At 41.3% G+C, this 19192-nt stretch overlaps 2 protein-coding genes across 7 annotated transcripts; both read left to right on the top strand.

The window, feature by feature from the left end:
• Positions 1-5088: 5088 nt before the first annotated feature.
• On the top strand, positions 5089-13932 carry LOC123103672 (monoacylglycerol lipase). Of its 2 annotated transcripts, none has more exons than XM_044525337.1 (8): positions 5089-5736; positions 8180-8218; positions 8293-8363; positions 8808-8872; positions 8974-9066; positions 9187-9279; positions 10433-10853; positions 12148-13932. In XM_044525337.1, exons 1-7 carry the CDS (start codon positions 5345-5347, stop codon positions 10850-10852), a joined length of 1173 nt encoding a protein of 390 aa, XP_044381272.1. In that variant the 5' UTR covers positions 5089-5344; the 3' UTR covers position 10853; positions 12148-13932. The 2 variants fall into 2 exon arrangements, with proteins under 2 accessions (XP_044381272.1, XP_044381271.1); XM_044525336.1 differs by having other exon boundaries at positions 5090-5736; positions 10433-10848.
• LOC123103670 (type IV inositol polyphosphate 5-phosphatase 9) lies at positions 12513-18623 on the top strand. Of its 5 annotated transcripts, none has more exons than XM_044525334.1 (9): positions 12538-15279; positions 15379-15406; positions 16256-16434; positions 16514-16621; positions 16725-17043; positions 17144-17328; positions 17683-17791; positions 17896-18047; positions 18144-18623. In XM_044525334.1, the coding sequence occupies exons 3-9, from the start codon at positions 16307-16309 to the stop codon at positions 18301-18303; spliced, it is 1161 nt and encodes a 386-aa protein (XP_044381269.1). In that variant the 5' UTR covers positions 12538-15279; positions 15379-15406; positions 16256-16306; the 3' UTR covers positions 18304-18623. The 5 variants fall into 5 exon arrangements, with proteins under 5 accessions (XP_044381270.1, XP_044381269.1, XP_044381267.1 ...); XM_044525332.1 differs by having other exon boundaries at positions 14208-15279; positions 15379-16207; positions 16292-16434; XM_044525335.1 differs by lacking the exon at positions 15379-15406 and having other exon boundaries at positions 12513-13430.
• Positions 18624-19192: the final 569 nt, after the last annotated feature.

The raw sequence follows: 19192 nt of genomic DNA, 5'->3' as shown, positions 1-19192 counted from the left end.
ACCTATTCCAAATCAGACAAGTGCTACTTTGTAGGTTATACCAAAATGTTGGATATTCCTCCCTCACTATACCAAGGCAAATAGTTTTGCCACGAAACGGTGTGCTTTTAAAGAGAATGGTTCTTTCAAAAAGGTGAGTGGGAGAATAGTGCAACTCGACGAGATAAACAGTACCTTCATCATCAGATCAAAGGAAAGAGACCTTGGAAGTAATTCCAGAGTTTTCTACTACGACTGATACGGAAGTCTCTACAATAAAATGTATGAACTTCGATCGAACTTGCAGCTGAACCACGTAGGCAAGGCTCGTGCAAACCTCTCAGGTGCGCAAACGAGATATTGTTGTTAGACAACATTATACCTACGATACACAAGGAAGCGTTGATGGGCCTTGACTCCGGAATTGGCTAAATGCCAATACAACCCGAGTTAGTTTCCATATAAGTGATTCAAGATTAAAACCTTGATACACCTTTCGGAAGACTTAGAGTCTAACGAATATTTATGGAACTTAAAACTGATACGTATAAAAATGTTTTATCCATAAAGCTCGACTCGTTGAAATAACAAGTTCAAGAGTTGACTACGATGAGGTTGTTTTCACCGTAGCAATGCTTAAAGTCGGTTCGGGTTGAACTAGCAATTAATACATATTTCAATCTTGAGATATGATACATGGATAACAAAAGGATTTCCATCATGATGGAAAGGAAACCTAGGACTTGTATGTGATACAGTCCAAAGTAATTTGTCGATCCAGAGGATGCTAGTAGGTATGCAAACTTTAGAGTTCCAGCGATGGACAGAAGAGAGCAAAATGGAGTTGGAATCTTCGTGTTTTGATGAAATGGTCAAAAGGGGTTTTGACTTCATCAATGGGTAATGAAGATGCTTATAATTCAAGAAAGTAAGTGGGAGCACAAAAATATTTCTAAAAACCTTGTGTGCTTGACACATTGGTAATTGGAAATAAATTCCTTGACACGAATTAGGACTTCATTTGAAAATAGTTTTTCGACGAAGTGCTTAGGCAAAATAGCCTCAATATTAGGCATGATGATCTATGGAGATAGATTTACCTAATGGGGCTAAGCAATGAATACATATTGACAAGATGCTAAAACCTTTTAGCATTTAAAACGCCAAGGAGTGATTCTTGCCGAAGTCACATGGAAAGAGTTTTTACAAGACTCGGTGTCCCAAAACACTGATGAGTAAAATACATGATGGAGATTCCACACACCTTCGTGTTTTGGATTAATCATGTATTCCATGGTATGTAAAACAACCAGATATGTCTGATACTCCAAAGGTGTTGTGAGTATAGATACCAAAATGGTCAAAAGTATTGATCATAGGACAACAGTGAAAGATGTCATTTAGTACCAGAGTAGTACTGATGACATGTTTTCTCGCAAGCAGAGATTATGAAAGTGCTCGTTGTAAGTAATTACATAGATACAGTCTTCATCAATGCTCCATGCGATTTTCGATTTAAATTAAGAGTTTTTGTGTGATACACAATATGGTGGCACGGTAGTTTGAAATTGTTCCAAACAATATACTGTGGCGATTTCTATAACAAGGGCTAAGTATGTTGATGCTTTAGAAGCGACAAACAATATGTTGAATCATATAGTTCATTCATGAACTTAGTATGGTTCCAAGAAGGCTTTGGTCAATGGGACACTATTGCAGATAGTTGCTCCATAACTCAGTTTGAGGAATCAGGTTTCGACCAATGATTCACATATATACAAAGCCAAGTCCGCACAAAATATGAATTTTGTGAAAGCGTGAAAACACGAGGATATGCAGAGATACACATGGAGCTGAAGTCGTCAGATCCGATGGACATCAGGCTATACCACATACGAAGCATTTTTTACACCGGTGTGCCATAGGTGTAAAGTGCATTTGCATTAACTAGATTATTGACTCTAGTGCAAGTGAGAGTCTGTAGGAGATATGCCCTAGAGGCAATAATAAATGATATTATTTATCTCCGAGTTCATAATTATGTTTATGTTCCATGCTATAACTGATATGGTTCTCGAGTCTGCAATAACCACGAGGCTCGGAGGAAGACTCATATGCACGTGTGGAACAATAAACAGTAAAATGTATTCCTAGTCTGGCCTCTAAGACTAGCTCAAGTGTTGCATGATGGTTCTGTTTTCCTGATCATGGGCATGTCTATGCCAGCAACCTTGAGGGCATAATGTTAAGAGAACATTTGTGTTGAATCGACCCGGATTGATGTTATGCTAAGAGATTCATTCGTCACAAGTTAATGGTACATAACACAGAGATGGTTAACGTTTGCATGATTTCTTAGACCATAAGAGTATCGAGTTTCTTCATGCTTGCTTCATGAACTTTGGGGTTTGTTAAACGTCATCCGTAAATGGGTGGCTATTACGGCGGCTTACGGGTTCATGGAAAAGTGTGTCAAGTAATTTGATAGCTCAAGATTGGGATTTGCTCCTCCGACGATGGAGAGATATTCTCGGGCCCTCTCGGTATTACGGTATCCATCATCGTCTGGCCAGACACAGTGTGATTTGATCACTGGGATGCCGGAACACGGAAACGAGAAAAGAGAAGAAAACCAGTAACGAGGTAACTTGCATGGTGGACAAATGGTTCGTCCACGGTGATGCAACAAATCTCACCTCGGGTGTTTGTGACATATCACGAAGCAACAGGAATAGCTCACTGCAACTGCAGGTTCACTCGAATATTTATTCGTGTGGGTATAGGGGTCAATATGGGTGTCCACGGCTCCGATGTTGATCATTGATCGGAAGGGGTTCCGGGTCATGTCTATACTTCACCGAACCTATAGGGTCACACGCTTAAGGGTCATCTATCTGCTGAATACTAGACAAGGAGTCTGAGAGAAAATCACCGAAAAAGTTTCGGACACCGGAAAATTTTTCGGACAGCGGAAAAGGTTCCGCAGAGAGAGGTCATCGGATGAGTTTCGATGAAACTGAAAAGTTGTTTCAGGGGATACCATTAAGTCAAATTGGTTTCGGCACATGCCTGATAATTCTTGGAGGGTGCCAGAATCATTCTGGAAGCTTTTTGGAATTTTCCGGGATAAAAACCGGATATGCTCCGGAGCTGCCGGAACCACTTCAGATGCTTTTCGTAGATGAAAATCACTAAACCGGAATTGTTTCGGAATGCGTTGAAAATCATTTTGGTGGGTACTGGAAATGTTCTAAGCCCACATAAATATTTTCAGTTCGTACGGACGCTGAAAAATGTCCTCGTGAATAGTGAAAATCACTTTATGGTTACTTTATGGAAAGCCATCTTTTGGGGCTTTGCTCCAAAAGATCTTGGGGATGACATGGATGGATAGGAGCCATTTTTTGGGCCCCTCATAGGGGCGTGGCCGGCCACATGGGGTATCCCCCCTTGGGGACCCTCTTGTTCCTTGGTTTCATTCCTAGGTCCTTGTGGAAGGACTTCATTCATGTGCATTTTGGGTTTTTGTGTGAAACTACCCTACCCCTTGGGATTTCCTATAAATAGAGGTGGAGGGTCAGCCCTCCACACTCACTCTTTCTCACATACAAGTGCCATGCATGATCTGACTTCTCTCTCCCTCCCAGCGAAACAGTTTCGTAGAGCCGAAAGGCTGTCTGGGTTCCGGCAGGAACTAGTTCTGGACGGCGAAGCCCTGCCGGATAGATGACACCGTATGTGTGCAACTCTGTAGAGAGGTCGTAGTTTCGATCTTAGTGCCCGAGGGGCTGTTCGAGAATGCCTCCCGAAGGGCTTTCCAAGTGACGGTCCGAGTTCTGTGAGTCCTCCCGAAGGGCTGTCCGAGTGACCGTCCGAGTTTCGAAGGTCCTCCCGAAGGGCTGTCCGCAACACCGTCTGGGGGACTGTTCGACCGCCTCCCGGAGGGCTGTCTGAGGAGCAGATGAGGGTATTCATCCTCGCGGTTGGGAGGTTGTAAATCCTAGCTGCGGGGATCTGCACTGCCGATCGTCATCGACTCTACTTCCCGCTGCGCTACGAGTCAGTAACGAAACAGATCAAACCTTGTATGCAGTCTCCATAGTGGTCCTGGGCTGGTGCGTAGATCGGAAAATTTTTGTTTTCTGCTGCGTTACCCAACACTTGGTTGTTGCGGAAACTGAGAACCGAAGAACTACGTTAATATTTGGCATGGCACAATCATATACCAGAGGCACGCATTGCTTGGCATTTGCATTCATATTTTTTTATCATTTCAATAATGTCTAGCATCTCTGTATTGTCTCGTGGCAACACACGAGCATTCAATTAGTATAGATATAGATATAGATATATTTTACCTGTCATTGCTTTACTCTCAAATGAACTTTTCGAACGGTCTCTGCACCCGGTCCGAGCCAGCCCTCGTGCACCGCCCTACACGCTTCAACTGGGACTGGGACTGGGACGTGCCCACCGCCACCACGTCCGAGCTACCCACACTATTTTATTGCACTGACCTAGAGCTCCCGACCCGTTCAACATCTCGTCCGGACCCACGTGCCATCGGTGCGTACCGTACGCCTTCCAGCGCAGCACTTGTGCGTAGGGGTGGACTAACGAGCAGCTCGGCTCGTTAAGCTCGTACTCGTTAAGCTCGTGCTCGTTAAGGCTCGGCTCGTTAAGCTCGTTAAGATTAACGAGCAGAAAACTCTGCTCGGCTCGGCTCGTTTAAAGCTCGTTAAGCTCGTGAGCGCTCGCGGGCGCTCGTTAACAGACTATAATGTGTTATGATGTACATGATGAATGTGGAGGTATGGTTTTCAAGATGAAATATGATGACAAAAAGAAATGAAGTAGTTTGTTGCCTCATATGTCGATTAGATTAAATAGATGGGCTGAGGTGCTACAAAAAAAAATTGTCACGTAAGATGAAAATATGCGTTGTGCTGTTACTAACGAGCTTAACGAGCTACTCGTGAAACTCGTTAGCTCGCTCGTTAAGCTCGCTAAAATCAATTATTGGCTCTGTTCATTAAGAAACGAGCTACGAGCTTAACGAACCGAACTATCAAGCCCTCATTAAGCTCGCGAGCTACGGCTTTTGGTCCAGCCGCGGCCCACCTCCTCACCTCCGCGTTGTTCCAAGCGCCACGGCGAATGTCTACGTTAGAAAACTCTCGCCAAATATAAACATCGAGCTCAAGGAGAGACCGAGGGGGAGATTTGACGACAGATTTCTCGCGAAGCGAAGAAGCTTCCATTGCCAGATCCCTCCCGCTTCCGCCCCCGTTGTTCCATTCGAGCCGACCGTTTCCACCAACGCTCCCTCCTCCTCGGAGCGACCCGCCCGCCGTGCTCGGCCGACATGTGGGCCCCGGCGGCCTCGCCGGCGGGCAGAGCGCCCCGACCACCCCTGCGGTTGCCGGCGGTGGTTCGGGTCGTCGTCCCGCTGCCTGTCGCGGCGAGGGCGCGGCGGCTGCCGCTGCAGCCCAGTCGGCTCTGCCTAGCCGCGCCGCGTGCATCGGAAATGGCGGCCGCGGCCGAGGACGGGGAGGGGGAGGGGGAGAGGAGGTGGTGGAGGGGCGCGGAGGAGATGGACGCGGCTGTGAGGCGCGAGCTGGCGATCCGGAGGCTGCAGGAGGAAGCGGAGGAGGCGGGGACGGGGAGGAGTAGGCGGGAGTTCGCCGTGTTCGAGACGGCAAGGGGAGACACGCTCTTCACCCAGTCGTGGACTCCCGCCGCCGCCGACCCCGTCAGGTATTCCCACCTCATTTGCCAACGCAGCATCGTGCAAATTCCATTTGTTATCGTAGTAGCACCGATTCACCCTGTAGCGGCGCTTTTTTCTCTGCTGCTCGACGCGGTTGTGGCATCACGCGTGTCTGCTCTCTGTAAGTTAGTAGTTGGAGATGATTTGATCTGTGTTACGCTTAATTTGGCGCAATTTGATTTGATCTGTGTTGGTACCATCGAGTAGTGCATACACATTTTTTGTCTTGGGTGCCATCCGTTGTTTGATAGTAGGGAATCATGAGAGAATGTCAGAATATTTTGGTTCCTTGCACGTGATTTTGTGGGGATTAGACCATGCAAACATGGGATTACATGACAAATATGTTTGTTTACCAACCATAAGGCTAGCTAATGTTAAGATTTCTATGTGCGCGGACTAGATTACAAGGGACTAATCATTCTGTCGGAGTGTTCAGGGACCAGTGTGGTTACTTGTGGTGGAATCTTTTCATTAGCACGGGGAAGCATACTGGGGAGACATTTCTGGTGATGGGTTTTATTACTATATATATTATTTGATTCATGGAGCTGGGGCAGCAGATATTCATGGAAAGCACTAGTTGATGAGATTTTAAGTTTATTTTTCTCAGAAGTATGAAGACAGGAAAAATTGTTAATAATCTCAGCCATAAATTGGGCTCTGTCTAGTTGAATGTAGGATCTACATGTGAAGCTGCACATGCAAAATTAATCCCTAGATTAAGTAGCATATCCAATATTTATTGTGTTATTAGAACATTGTGACAACAAAGTTCTGAAATGAGGGACTCCTGCAAAATAGTGGAAGCGATGGTGCTTACCAAGCCGCAGGCTATAAATTTGACATTTTGTTGTTGTATCAGATAAACCTACACATATATCTCCAAAAAAGAAAGACAAACTTTTATGGGAACTTAAAAGTGAAGTTAGCAACCTGTACATAGCTATAATGACTGACAAACCCACAAAAGAAGTTTTTGGCTGTTTTCTGTCTAGGCCGAAAACTACTTTGTCATGGTTGGCCCTTGGCGTCAACCTGTAATGACAGAGTGGAAGCATATTCTATCTAGGAAAAGACTGTTATGGTTCGCACTTGGCGGCAACTTGCTCATTAATGCTGCTATTTCGTATAGTTTAGTACTTGGGTAGGGAACTCGAGATACGTTACTGAAAATGTATATTACTTCACAAAAAAATTCATTTGTACTTCCTCCGTTCCAAAATAATTGAAGTTCTACAATTTTCATAAGTCAAACTTTTTAAAGTTTGACCAAGTCTATAGAGAAATCCGCAAAGATCTACGATATCAAATAAAATATGAAAATGTAATTCATAATGAATCTAACAAAGTAATTTTGGTTTTGTAGATGTTGATATTTTTTTTATATAGACTTGGTCAAACTTAATGAAGTTTGACTTAGGACAATTCCAGAACTTTGATTATTTTGGAATGGAGGGAGCAGCTCGTTAAAACATAAGAATGCATATATCATATTTAGACATTATGCGCTGCTACTGCATGCTTTGCATTTTCAGCATGATGTGCGGTTTCAGTACTACTAGGTGTGAGGAGGAGGAGGTTAGCCTTGATGGCCAGGTGGTACCTCAGAAGGACACCTTTCGGTTTTTGGGGTCAATGCTGCAGGAGGATGGGGGTATTGATGAAGATGTGAACCATCGAATCAAAGCCGGATGGATGAAGTGGCGCCAAGCTTCTGGCATTCTCTGTGACAAGAGAGTGCCACAAAAGCTAAAAGGCAAGTTCTACAGGACGGCGGTTCGACCCGCAATGTTGTATGGCGCTGAGTGTTGTCCGACTAAAAGGCGACATGTTCAACAGTTAGGTGTGGCGGAGATGCGTATGTTGAGATGGATGTGTGGCCACACGAGGAAGGATCGAGTTCGGAATGATGATATACGAGATAGAGTTGGGGTAGCACCAATTGAAGAGAAGCTTGTCCAACATCGTCTGAGATGGTTTGGGCATATTCAGCGCAGGCCTCCAGAAGCTCCAGTGCATAGCGGACTGCTAAAGCGTGCGGAGAATGTCAAGAGAGGGCTGGGTAGACCGAATTTGACATGGGAGGAGTCCGTTAAGAGAGACCTGAAGGATTGGAGTATCACCAAAGAGCTAGCTATGGACAGGGGTGCGTGGAAGCTTGCTATCCATGTGCCAGAGCCATGAGTTGGTTGCGAGATCTTATGGGTTTCACCTGTAGCCTACCCCAACTTGTTTGGGACCAAAGGCTTTGTTGTTGTTGTATGCTATTGAAAAATTTACAGGATGTATGATATATAGGAGTTTATAACTAGCTAACTGTCACTGTATCATCATATGAGCTGGATGCTACTTGATCTACTGCATTTTCTACTATATAGTTTTCTGTAGACACTTATCTTGACATCTTTGTTTTTTCAAATCCTGTAGGGGTATTGTTGTTCTGCTACATGGTCTGAATGAGCATAGGTATATATACTATATGGATATACCAAGATCGATTTCGATAGTGGGTTTTGCTGACAGCAGTGAGTGTCCCGCAGTGGAAGATACGACCATTTTGCAAAGTTGTTGAATGATCAAGGTCTTAAAGTTTATGCGATGGACTGGATCGGTGAGTTAGTTACCGTAATATACTGGGCTTTCACCTGATTATTGCTTTTAGTAAGATTCATAACTCATTATGTAATCCCTACTACCAACTATAAAGTTCACCTGAGGTTTATGATTTTAAGTTCTTTCAAATTAGATCAAAAATACAATATGAAGTTGATAGACTCATAATTTAATTAGGTTATCATCTTGCTCAAGTTAATCTACACTGTTCTTAGTAGTCGCAGGATACCTGTTGCCATGTCAGCTATGTATGCGGTTATTCAGTATAAACAACCTTATTAATATCATATATACATGGCACAGTATATACCTACTACCAAATATTTCTTCTGCTGCTTTCGTCCTGGAAGTTAACGAACTGGTTTCCATTCTCAGTCCTCCTTCTCTTCATACACTTGGAGTCTTTCTTATTAAATTGTTGCATTGTGTCTTTTCTCTCAAGGACATGGCGGAAGTGATGGTGCGCATGGTTATGTTTCATCGCTTGATCATGCTGTTGGTGACTTGGTAATGTTTCTTAATCTTTTGAATAACTGCAGAGATATGGAGTTCTAGTCATAGCTTCTTTTGTATCTGGGCTTTCTTGAACTAAGTTTCTCTGTGCGCAGAAAGAATTTTTAGAGGATGTCGTCTTAGAAGAAAACTATGGCTTGCCATGCTTCTTATTTGGCCACTCCACAGGTGGAGCTATTGTTTTGAAGGTATGCTGGTATAAGAAGCAGTTATATAATATTGTTTGATTCTCTTGGTGGTATTAAACCGTAAGCATCATAACTGGAATACTAAGTTACTAACTTGTATTCCTTTTGTTTGATTCAAAGGCAGCACTAGACCCTTGTGTGGAAGTTCATATAGAAGGTTTGATCTTGACCTCGCCAGCTATTCACGTTCAGCCATCTCATCCGATTATCAAAGTAAGCACATTTGAACAATGCCTTTCTTTCTAGTGGTTACTGCGCCTTTCTTTTAACCGAAGGTTGCTGTGGAGTGGCTCTGTGGCTGGGGTCTGTGTTATATGAACAACAGCCATCTTTCCATTTTCTACATCTTGCACTCCTGGAATACTATCCTCATATGCTTGATGTTACTTGAATGAAACGAGATTAGTAGGGTAATATCTATCGACACCGGGGAGATTTAGCTCCACATTTTAAATGATCTTATCATGTCAATACGTAGAAATATTGGTATGCTGTGCTAAAATCCATTATCCCTGTTACTCCCTACTTTCCTAATTATTTGTCTTTCTAGAGATTTCAACAAGTGACTACATACGGAGCAAAATGAGTGAATCTACACTGTAAAATATGTCTATATACATCCGTATGTGGTAGTCCATTTGAAATCTCTAAAAAGATAAATATTTAGGAACGGAGGGAGTACTTGCCATTGTGATATGCTTCCTTAGTTATGTTTGTTGTACATATAGTTTTAAAAAAATGAACTGTAACAGGTGACAACAATTGAAGGAAGGTGCATTTTATTATTCCTTTATTTATATGGATATATATACAGTGTAAAATATTTTGCATTTTTAACCTTCTGTGTGGACCAGGCCGTGAATACATGTAATATTATTTTAACTTGTAAGGGTTGCAATATACTCCCTCTGTCCCAAAATAAGTGTTGCTGATTTAGTACAACTTTGTACTCCCTCTGTAAAGAAATACAAGAGCGTTTAGATCACTAGATCACTAAAGTAGTGATCTAAACGCTCTTATATTTCTTTACTGAGTGAGTACTAAAGTTGTACTAGATGAGCGACAGTTATTTTGAGACGGAGGGAGTAGTTTGTTGTGAAGTTTAAACTTCAGTATTCCAACAAGAGGGTACATATTTAAACTGTAGAATCGAGTGTTGCATTTTTTGTTATGAAAGAATCACTGCTTTCCTCAGTAATTTTGATTTGTACTTTCCGTCATATTTATGCAAAGAATTGACTTTAGTTGGTAATCGACATGGGATGCAGTCGTTTCATTTGGTACTAGTGATTGCAGTAGGAACCTTGGTAAAAAATAAGTGCTGTTTTCAAATTCTTATATATTTTTTGGTTATTCTCAACACCAGGTTGTTGCACCAATCTTCTCGGTGCTAGCTCCGAAATACCGGGTTAGTGCTTTGCATAAGAGAGGACCTCCTGTTTCCCGTGATCCAGAGGCTCTGAAGATCAAGTATGCAGATCCACTTGTGTATACTGGACCGATTAGAGTTAGAACAGGCAACGAAATCCTCCGGATATCATCATACTTGCAGAGAAACTTAAGTAGAGTTACAGTCCCTTTTCTAGTTCTTCATGGGACAGCTGACACGATAACTGACCCAAGAGCATCCCAACGACTTTACCAAGCATCAATGTCGACTCATAAATCGATAAAGCTATATGACGGATATTTGCATGACCTTCTCTTCGAGCCTGAAAGGGATGATATAGCCAATGACATCATCACTTGGTTGAGTTCAAGACTTAATGCTCTCCACAGATGGTAAGGTGAATCAGCTACGAGGTGCTTTCACTTGTAACATGGTATATAGGACAAGATAATTGTAACACACGATGTTTTAGCATCTGCGGCTGTCTTCATAGATGTTTTTGTCTAGTTATTTACTTTTTAATAAAGGGTATGAAAGGAGCTTACCTGAGATGTAAGTTATGCAAGAAATAATGTACTTCCATTCTATTCCATTAGTTAAAAAGAAAAGTTATTAGTTCAATATTTGTTGCTGGATTGCATTTGGATGCTCTTACTGGTTTCTAGTAAATTTTGATCATCCATCTGATAGCACAACTTATCAATTTAATTTACATAGTAATGGTGTGGGCATAGAGCCAGGCGATATGTTACTGATGTGCGCACTAGCAGATTAATGATGAGCTGTATTGGTTATTGTGCAGTGTCAGCTATGTTATCACAATTGACTATTCTTTGATGGATTGCCACTTGCCAGTAACATAGTCCAACCCCTATTACAGTCTTGTGTGGTGTAAGTTACAATGGTAGTTTTGTCTGCAGACATTACAACCAGGCAACATTTCATGGTTACCTATTTTGTTAGTCCCAAAACTATCAATACCATGATCTTAATAGCATACTACATCATGCTATAGCCAATAGGATGTCGATATGCTTCTCCCTTTGTTGAGTCAGACTTCAATGGTATATTGGTTATTTCATCTAATCATCATGAAGTAAACTAATGCTATATAATTTTGCTTCTAACAAAGGTTGCACTTTAGATAGGGCATGTAATGTACATAACATACTTGCAGATGCCATTTGCTTCTATGTTAAATTTTGAGGTATGATGGTTGTTTCTGAAATGAAATGATGATGTGGAATAGATTACATTGGAGGATCATAGTTTTATCCTTAAAAACAATGACTATTATTGGTGTGTGCATATTATTAGCCTTTTGTCTGTGCAGCAAGATGTTTTATTAATGTATCTTTTTGTGCAACAGTGCAATCTAACCACTTACAGCACCGCTTGCATGCTTGTGCACATATGAGTAATATATGTGTATCTCTTTCAGTTCTTGTGTTATGCATCTGTGCTGTTGAAGGCAAAGATGATATATATGAACTTTCTTTTCGTGTCAACTGCGCTATAATTTGAAGTCCATCCTTCTGTACCAGCTATACTGACATGGCTATATCTTTTTTAATTCTGAAAAGTGGTGGAAGATTCACATCTTATTGGTTGCAAATATGTCGCTCTCGTGTATGTGGTGTGACCATCTCTGATATCATAAATTCAACCCTATTTCTTTGTGCATCTCGCAGGTAGTGTTGTTCACAAATTTGTACCTAAACTATTATCAGAAGATATCTGTATGAGGTTTGAGGTACCCCCTCTGTTCCACAGCAGCATGCATCGTTTCCTTTGAAATTTTGGTCTATACGTCGTTTGTCCTTGTACATTGTGTTTGATGGGTTCTGAAACAGATACAGATTCAGCTCATTTCCAGTAAATGATAATATAGAAATACTGCAATTGGAACTTGTAACAGTAAAAAATGTGTAGTTCAGTGTCCATCTTTTCATCAGTTGTGCTATTATCAGTAGAAAGTTCGACAATATATTGAACTGCTCTTGACCAGTTATTGATTGATATACACTAATTTATATGAAACAGATACAGTTCATGCTGGGTACAGTTCAGCTCATCTCCAATAAATTATAATATAGAAATACTACAACTGCAACTTGACAGAAAAAAAAGGTGCAACTCAGTGTCCATCTTGTCATCAGTTATGCTATTGTAAAGAAGTGTATCAATTTGCAAATATATAGAACTGCTCTTGACAAGTTATTGATGATATACACTAATTTATATGAAGTGGATATTCACATAGCGCCGTTGTGTCAAGCATTATGCACCAGTTTTTTTTTACCAATAGAGATTTGTTTTCCTGTGGTGGTATTGGTTTGTTTTGCTATCCCGCTGTGCTGAAGTTTTCGTGATATGATTGTGTAACAAGTGCCAATTAGGTGCATGCAGTGAATTAACAGTTCAGAAAATGCTGCAATCCATCAAGTGTTATTTGATATTTACAGAAGGCAGACGTTCTTATTTGTCACTGACCGCAGAAACCCCGATCACTTGTTTGCATGTACACAAAAATATATACTCCTAGTTTCTATCCATTTTATGGAAGGCATATAGTGACAGTTGAACAATCAGATATCTCCTTTGCTGAACTTATAGTGGGTTTCAATATTACTGAAGTTATAGTGGGTTTCCTACCATCGTCATAAAAGAGAAGATACCATGTATCTAACTCAGACCTGATCATGTTTTCGGAGTTGGATAACACAAGTTATTATGGGATTATGAGAACCATGATCACATCGATGTGGAAACTAACTGTTATTGGAGTTATGCTACTCAAATTATGTATGTAAGCTGACATGTAGATAACCTCTGAGTCGCGTGCTCGTGGCTCTTCGATCTGCATCGTCATAGTCTCTGGCACATGTGATCCTATCAGACGGACATCATCCAAGTTGACCATGCAACTCAAGTGAGCTGGTACCAGTCCGTTCTTTGTCAAGATCTCATCAAGGTTGCTTGCACAATTGTTTACTGTGCCATTTATCTAAATATCTGTAATGTGTGCTTGTAATATTGACTTATGATAAAATCTCCCTCCGTTCCAAAATACTTGAAGTTCAAAGTTTGTCCTAAGTCAAACTTCTTTAACTTTTGACCAAGTCTACAGAAAACTATACAGACATTTACAACACCACATTAGTTCATTAGATTAACCATAAAATATATTTTCATACTATATATGTTTGATATTGTAGATATTAGCAAAATTTCCTGTACACTTGGTCAAACTTAAAGAAGTTTGACTTAGGACAGACCTAGAACATCTAGTATTTTGGAATGGAGGGAGTAGTTAATTGGCAACTCTTTTCTTTGCGTGTTTAGTAGTTCCAAGCCCAATATTATTTTTAAACCTCATATACTTCGAACTGGAGGTACACCAGATATATTGTATGCTTTTCTTGTTCTTGTTTATAGATAAAAGGTGTATACCTGTTTATCAGTAGTATACAGAAGATTGTACATTTTTTTTTGAAGTAAAATGTTATTGAGTTATTGAAAATGGATATGCATGATGTTTTTTCAGTCGAACTCTTAAAATATGAACTTGTCATGGTGGTTGAAATGTTCGTAATAATGTTATAAGTTAAGTAACAGTACCGAAATATGTTTCTCATTCATACCACTGTTAGTGGTTGAATGCAAGATTGATTTTTTATAACGGGTCGTTGTGAATGCTTGACTAATTTCACATTATTCTTGTTATTTGTATGCATACAATTTCCAAAAAACTATCGCATGCACACAGCATCTCTTGACCCAAGGGTTGGCAACTTATACATTGTCTGCATGTTCATCTAGCCACTAGCCTTCTACCAGTACTGACGGTATGCAACTGGAGACTCGCTGGGAACCACCACCGTCCATTTACTAGGATCAGGATGATGATACATGTGGGCATGTGGTTACAAACCTGCTTTTAGATTCCCACAGCTGTGTGTGACTACATTCCAATGTGTAGTTAGGTACTTAGGTCTCTCATAGAAATGCACGAACACAATTTTTCCTCTTCTGGTTCAGGACCATCCTACTCCTGCCTTGGTTTCCTCGGTGCAAAAAGAACGATGATGGTTTCATGAGAATGGTGCCTTGTCCAATGAAGAAACATGGGACAAGCTAGTAGCCTCCAATTTAGTTGTTCGGGAAAATGGACGGTGGGCAGTAGTCTTGCCTAGAGGTGCTTGCTTGTCTCTTTTGATGTCCCTTTTTTTATATTCTTTTATTGCTCTTTTGTGATTCTTTTGTCAAATCACCAACTTGTAGCGTCTCCATGACCACTAGAACTAAAATATACTCCCTCCGTCCCAAAATTCCTGTCTTCAATTTATCAACATATCTAATCGTACGCACTAATAACAGGATTAGTTCTAACAGATACGGATGTATCTAATACTAAAATGTGAATAGATACATCCGTATGTAGACAAATCTAAGACAAGAATTTTGGGACGGAGGGAGTACAACATGAGTTCTTCTGTTCATTTTATCTCTAGTACCTGGCCCATGAATTCACCATTAGTAATTGTTTTTCTCTGTGAAGAGGAGCCCATGAATTCACTATTGGTAATTGTTTTTCTCCTCTGGGAAGAAGATCCTGTGAATTCACTATTAGTACTCCCTCCGTTCCATATTAGTTGTCGCTGAAACGGATGTATCTAGACGTATTTCAGTGCTAGATACATCCGTTTGAGCAACAACTAATAAGGAACGGAGGGAGTAATTGTTTTTCTCCTCTGTGAAGAGGAGCCCAACCTGATAAGTATCAAATGTAATAATATCTTCCACTTGGAATTCAGGCAGAGGTAAGCCTACTATGACATTTATGTTACTAAAAACACATAATTGAGCGCTTTAACTCTAATATGATTTTTTTGGGTCTATGTGCCATATGCCACCTGCAGGATCTATCCACACCATGGCACAAAGCTGGTACAACCTTGAGATCTTTTCTCTATCTTTCCTTTTCTCCTTCCGAGAAACGTAGTCTTGAGATCTTTTCAGATAGTGGAATAGCTACATACGTAAGTCCAAGTTCTAGCAAAGTTGAAACACCAGTTTGTGGTTTTCGTGCCAAAACCAAAGGTGTCATCACAAACAGATAATAATAACAATATATATTGGGTAAGCAAGTTGCACAAGTAGGCCTTTTTATATTCCCACCCAGCCATTATTCAACAGAGAATGGTTTCTTCCCCAGCCAATCAAGCATGACAGTGTAGCTCGCCTATCAGAACACTTTGGATTGCATATTTACATTATTTCTTATACCACTTGATCATTTTTTTTCTTCTGATGTTACCTGTAATATCTCTGTACTATTTTATATTATTTTAGCATAGAGCCATTGACACAAGTGACGCCAAAATTGTAAACTAGCTGTTATCTTCTGTTAAGATCAGAACCAGCAGTAACTAATTGGTCTACAGAAAGCTTAACACGTCTTGGACCAATTATGTATCATGTGAACATTTTAAGTTTTGCACAAAAGAGAAAAAAAAATCATTTTTGGAGTTGGTGGAAACGATGAGAAGCCTCTTGACTTGCAACTCTGTCAACATCTTAGCTACTGCTTTCTCCCTTTTCTTTCCTGCCCATTTGCTCAGCTATATATTTGCAGCATTCGCTGTGTTTATGATTACTTGCTGCATGCCACTATTAGACAGCAAGACAATCTCTTCCTTGTCCATAGTAGGCTACCACAACATGGGAGAGAACAGGAAGTTTGGACAAGTGAGCCAACATGCATTTGTAACTACGCCTTCCTTCTTTCTGTTGCAGAGTTGAAGCATATAACATATGATGTTCTTCTTCTAGATCATCCTGCCAAGGATGACGACAAATAAGATACTGCACCACCAGGAGCTACATGGCGATCAATCCATCTCTGATGTTTCAGGCATAGTGGATGAGACCTTGGGAAAGAGTCCCTTGGATAGGCAGGGTACACTGAAATACAGGTGATTTTTGTGGTATACCTCGTAGCACCCGAGTTCGTTCATTGCATTTCGTTCCTGACAATGTCTTGTGGACATGAAGGGTGTTTGCTAGTACTTGGAATATCGGTGGTGTAGCACCAACAGATGATCTGGACTTGGAGGATTGGTTGGATACAAGAGCTAACTCCTACGACATCTATGTTCTAGGGTGAGTATCTAGTTCAGTTCAACGTGCTAAGTGCCAACCCATCTAATGTTATTAGTGCTGTTTAGTTCTAGCTGAATAATATTGTGTGCTGATGGTGTTTTAGGTTCCAAGAAATAGTGCCACTGAATGCAGTAAATGTGCTTGGTCCTAGCAAGAGGTGTATCTCTACAAAGTGGAACTCACTAATTGGGAAGGCACTAAACAAAAAGAAGACACGGGATGGAGCACAGTTGCAGCATACAACTACAAATAGTAGTGCAATGGAAAGCTTTGCACAAGAGGGGTGCTTTATATGCATCAGGAGCAAGCAGATGGTGGGCATCTTTACCTCAGTCTGGGTGAGAAGCAATCTTAGGTCATACATTCACCATCTGGATGTGTCATGTGTTGGTTCAGGTATCATGGGCTATCTAGGGAACAAGGTACACATTGCTTGCACTCATGAGTATTAATAAGTGTGTATCATCCGTCTGCACAATCTCATGACTGTTGGCCATGCATATGTTGATATGTGGATTGCAGGGTTCAGTATCAGTTCGATTTCTGCTGCATGAGACGAGCTTTTGTGTTGTTTGTTGTCACCTGGCTTCAGGTGGCAAACAAGGGGATGTGCTGCTAAGGAACTTTGATGCAGCGGATATACTTGCAAGGACGAGATTCCATGGTGGTGGACATAAAAAACTGCCAAAGAAAATCCTCGATCACGAGTAAGTTTACAGCATCCGCACCTCATGTGTTCGTATGTCCTTTGCATTTGGTGTTCCTCTTAGATTTCTTCAACAGGCAATCCCAAAGCATCTTTAAATTTGTGCTGTAGTATCAAACAACCACGGATATTAACCCCTATGGATTAGCTTTGACATTATTCCAATGATTGCATTCTTTAGTCCTTACTTTGATGTGACATAAGGGCATCTCAACTGAGAACTACGAATCCAGCAAGATGCTAGATGATACAGTATTATACATACGTTACTATCTGCGTTGCTTATTTTGTCTTGATTTGCAGCACCGATTTGGTCATGACATTTATTTTGTGTTTCCTTTTATCATCTGTGCAGCCAAGTAGTTTTGCTCGGCGACTTGAATTATAGGATATCACTGGAAGAGCCTGAGACAAGGTTGCTGGTGAAAGCTAAGAACTGGTCCACCTTGTTAGAGAACGATCAGGTATTGTTTGCCGAGCTAACCTGATCTGCCATCCTTAACGAAACCACCAGAATTTTTTTACTGAATACCACTATGCTTTTCCTTTCCTCATGTTTCTATCGCAGCTAGTGTCTGAATTCTCAACGGGTCGGCTTTTTGAGGGCTTTCAGGAAGGGCCGGTCACCTTCTCTCCCACCTACAAGTACCAGCCAAACTCTGATCAGTACTACTGGTGCTTTGAAGCAGCGCGAGGGGAGAAGAAGCGTGCTCCCGCATGGTTAGCTAGCTTGATGCCTCAGAACGCCATAGATGAGATGGGATTATCTCAGGGACAAATTAATGTGACCTTGGTTGTGTAAATTTTTGTGTGCAGGTGTGATCGCATTCTTTGGCGCGGCAAGGGCCTGAAACAAATCCAATATGGGACCTGCGACTACAAGTTGTCAGACCACCGGCCGGTGAGAGCGGGTTTCATTGCCGAGTGCAGGATCAGGGGAGATGCGGAGGACTCTATTGGTGGCTTCATGCGCTGAACTCTGCAGCCGATGGTCGAGATGGAAGTTATGCACCATCCAACCAGAGGCTCTGCCGTCCGATCTAAAATATGGAACAATCACGGACATAGCGAAACCATGATGAATTTTGACGAGATCTTGAGTGTTCGTTGACGACCAGTGCGCAATTGGGAAGTAGACTAGTCTGATGTTCTTATCAGTGACGCTGTATAAATTTTTTGTTCTCATCCTCATCTCTAAAACGTCTTATATTTTGTTTACAGAGGGAGTATTTTACCTAGCAAGTATTTTGTACACACTATGGCTAAAAGAAATTAGGAGTTTTCCAGTTGAACATAGCGGTCTGATGTTTCAGCTCTTAATTTCTAAATTAGTGTTACAAGATCCACTTGAACAACTAGGCACGTAATGGTGCCTTTCCTGTCAATCCTCACTATGATGTTTAGAGACGATGCTGATCTCAAACACGAGGTGCGGCACCTGTTTGGACACACTTCCCGTGTCGCATTATCGTAAATGTGTGACCGTTGCAAAAGGTAGATCCCGTGGCTTGCAACAATGGACCCAACGTTGTCGTCAACTCGTCATGGATGGGGGAGAACATTCAAAAGCAAGGTGCCATTGCATGAGCTTTAAATTTAGACCAATGGACGGCTAGACTAAATTCTTTTACATGATACTCCCTGGGCTCCGGGAATATACATGTCGTCCTACCACGCTGGCTTTTTTAAGCATCAAATGTGCTGCACAAACTATTTCATGAATTACAAATGCTTCCTTAATTTTCCTTGCGACAACGGAAGAGAAAACTCAGCCAGTCCCTGCGATTGAGATTCAGTTTCACAAGTTACTACTATTACAGAATACTCGGGTTGTCATATGATGGGCACAGGAAGCGATAAGCTAC

The sequence above is a fragment of the Triticum aestivum genome, chromosome 5A (assembly GCF_018294505.1).
Source record: "Triticum aestivum cultivar Chinese Spring chromosome 5A, IWGSC CS RefSeq v2.1, whole genome shotgun sequence".
In the NCBI taxonomy this organism is placed as follows: domain Eukaryota; kingdom Viridiplantae; phylum Streptophyta; class Magnoliopsida; order Poales; family Poaceae; genus Triticum; species Triticum aestivum.
Note: the sequence above shows the minus strand (reverse complement) of the source record. Positions and strands in the feature narration are given on the sequence as shown.

Bases quoted from the DNA above. Each gene is read 5' to 3' on its own strand.
- LOC123103672 (XM_044525337.1), top strand. From the start codon at position 5,345: ATGTGGGCCCCGGCGGCCTCGCCGGCGGGCAGAGCGCCCCGACCACCC. The intron at 8,873-8,973 runs GTAATGTTTCTT...CTCTGTGCGCAG, and splicing joins ATCATGCTGTTGGTGACTTG to AAAGAATTTTTAGAGGATGT. The intron at 9,067-9,186 runs GTATGCTGGTAT...TTTGATTCAAAG, and splicing joins GTGGAGCTATTGTTTTGAAG to GCAGCACTAGACCCTTGTGT.
- LOC123103670 (XM_044525332.1), top strand. From the start codon at position 16,001: ATGAGAAGCCTCTTGACTTGCAACTCTGTCAACATCTTAGCTACTGCT. The intron at 16,435-16,513 runs GTGATTTTTGTG...GTGGACATGAAG, and splicing joins CAGGGTACACTGAAATACAG to GGTGTTTGCTAGTACTTGGA. The intron at 16,622-16,724 runs GTGAGTATCTAG...ATGGTGTTTTAG, and splicing joins TACGACATCTATGTTCTAGG to GTTCCAAGAAATAGTGCCAC.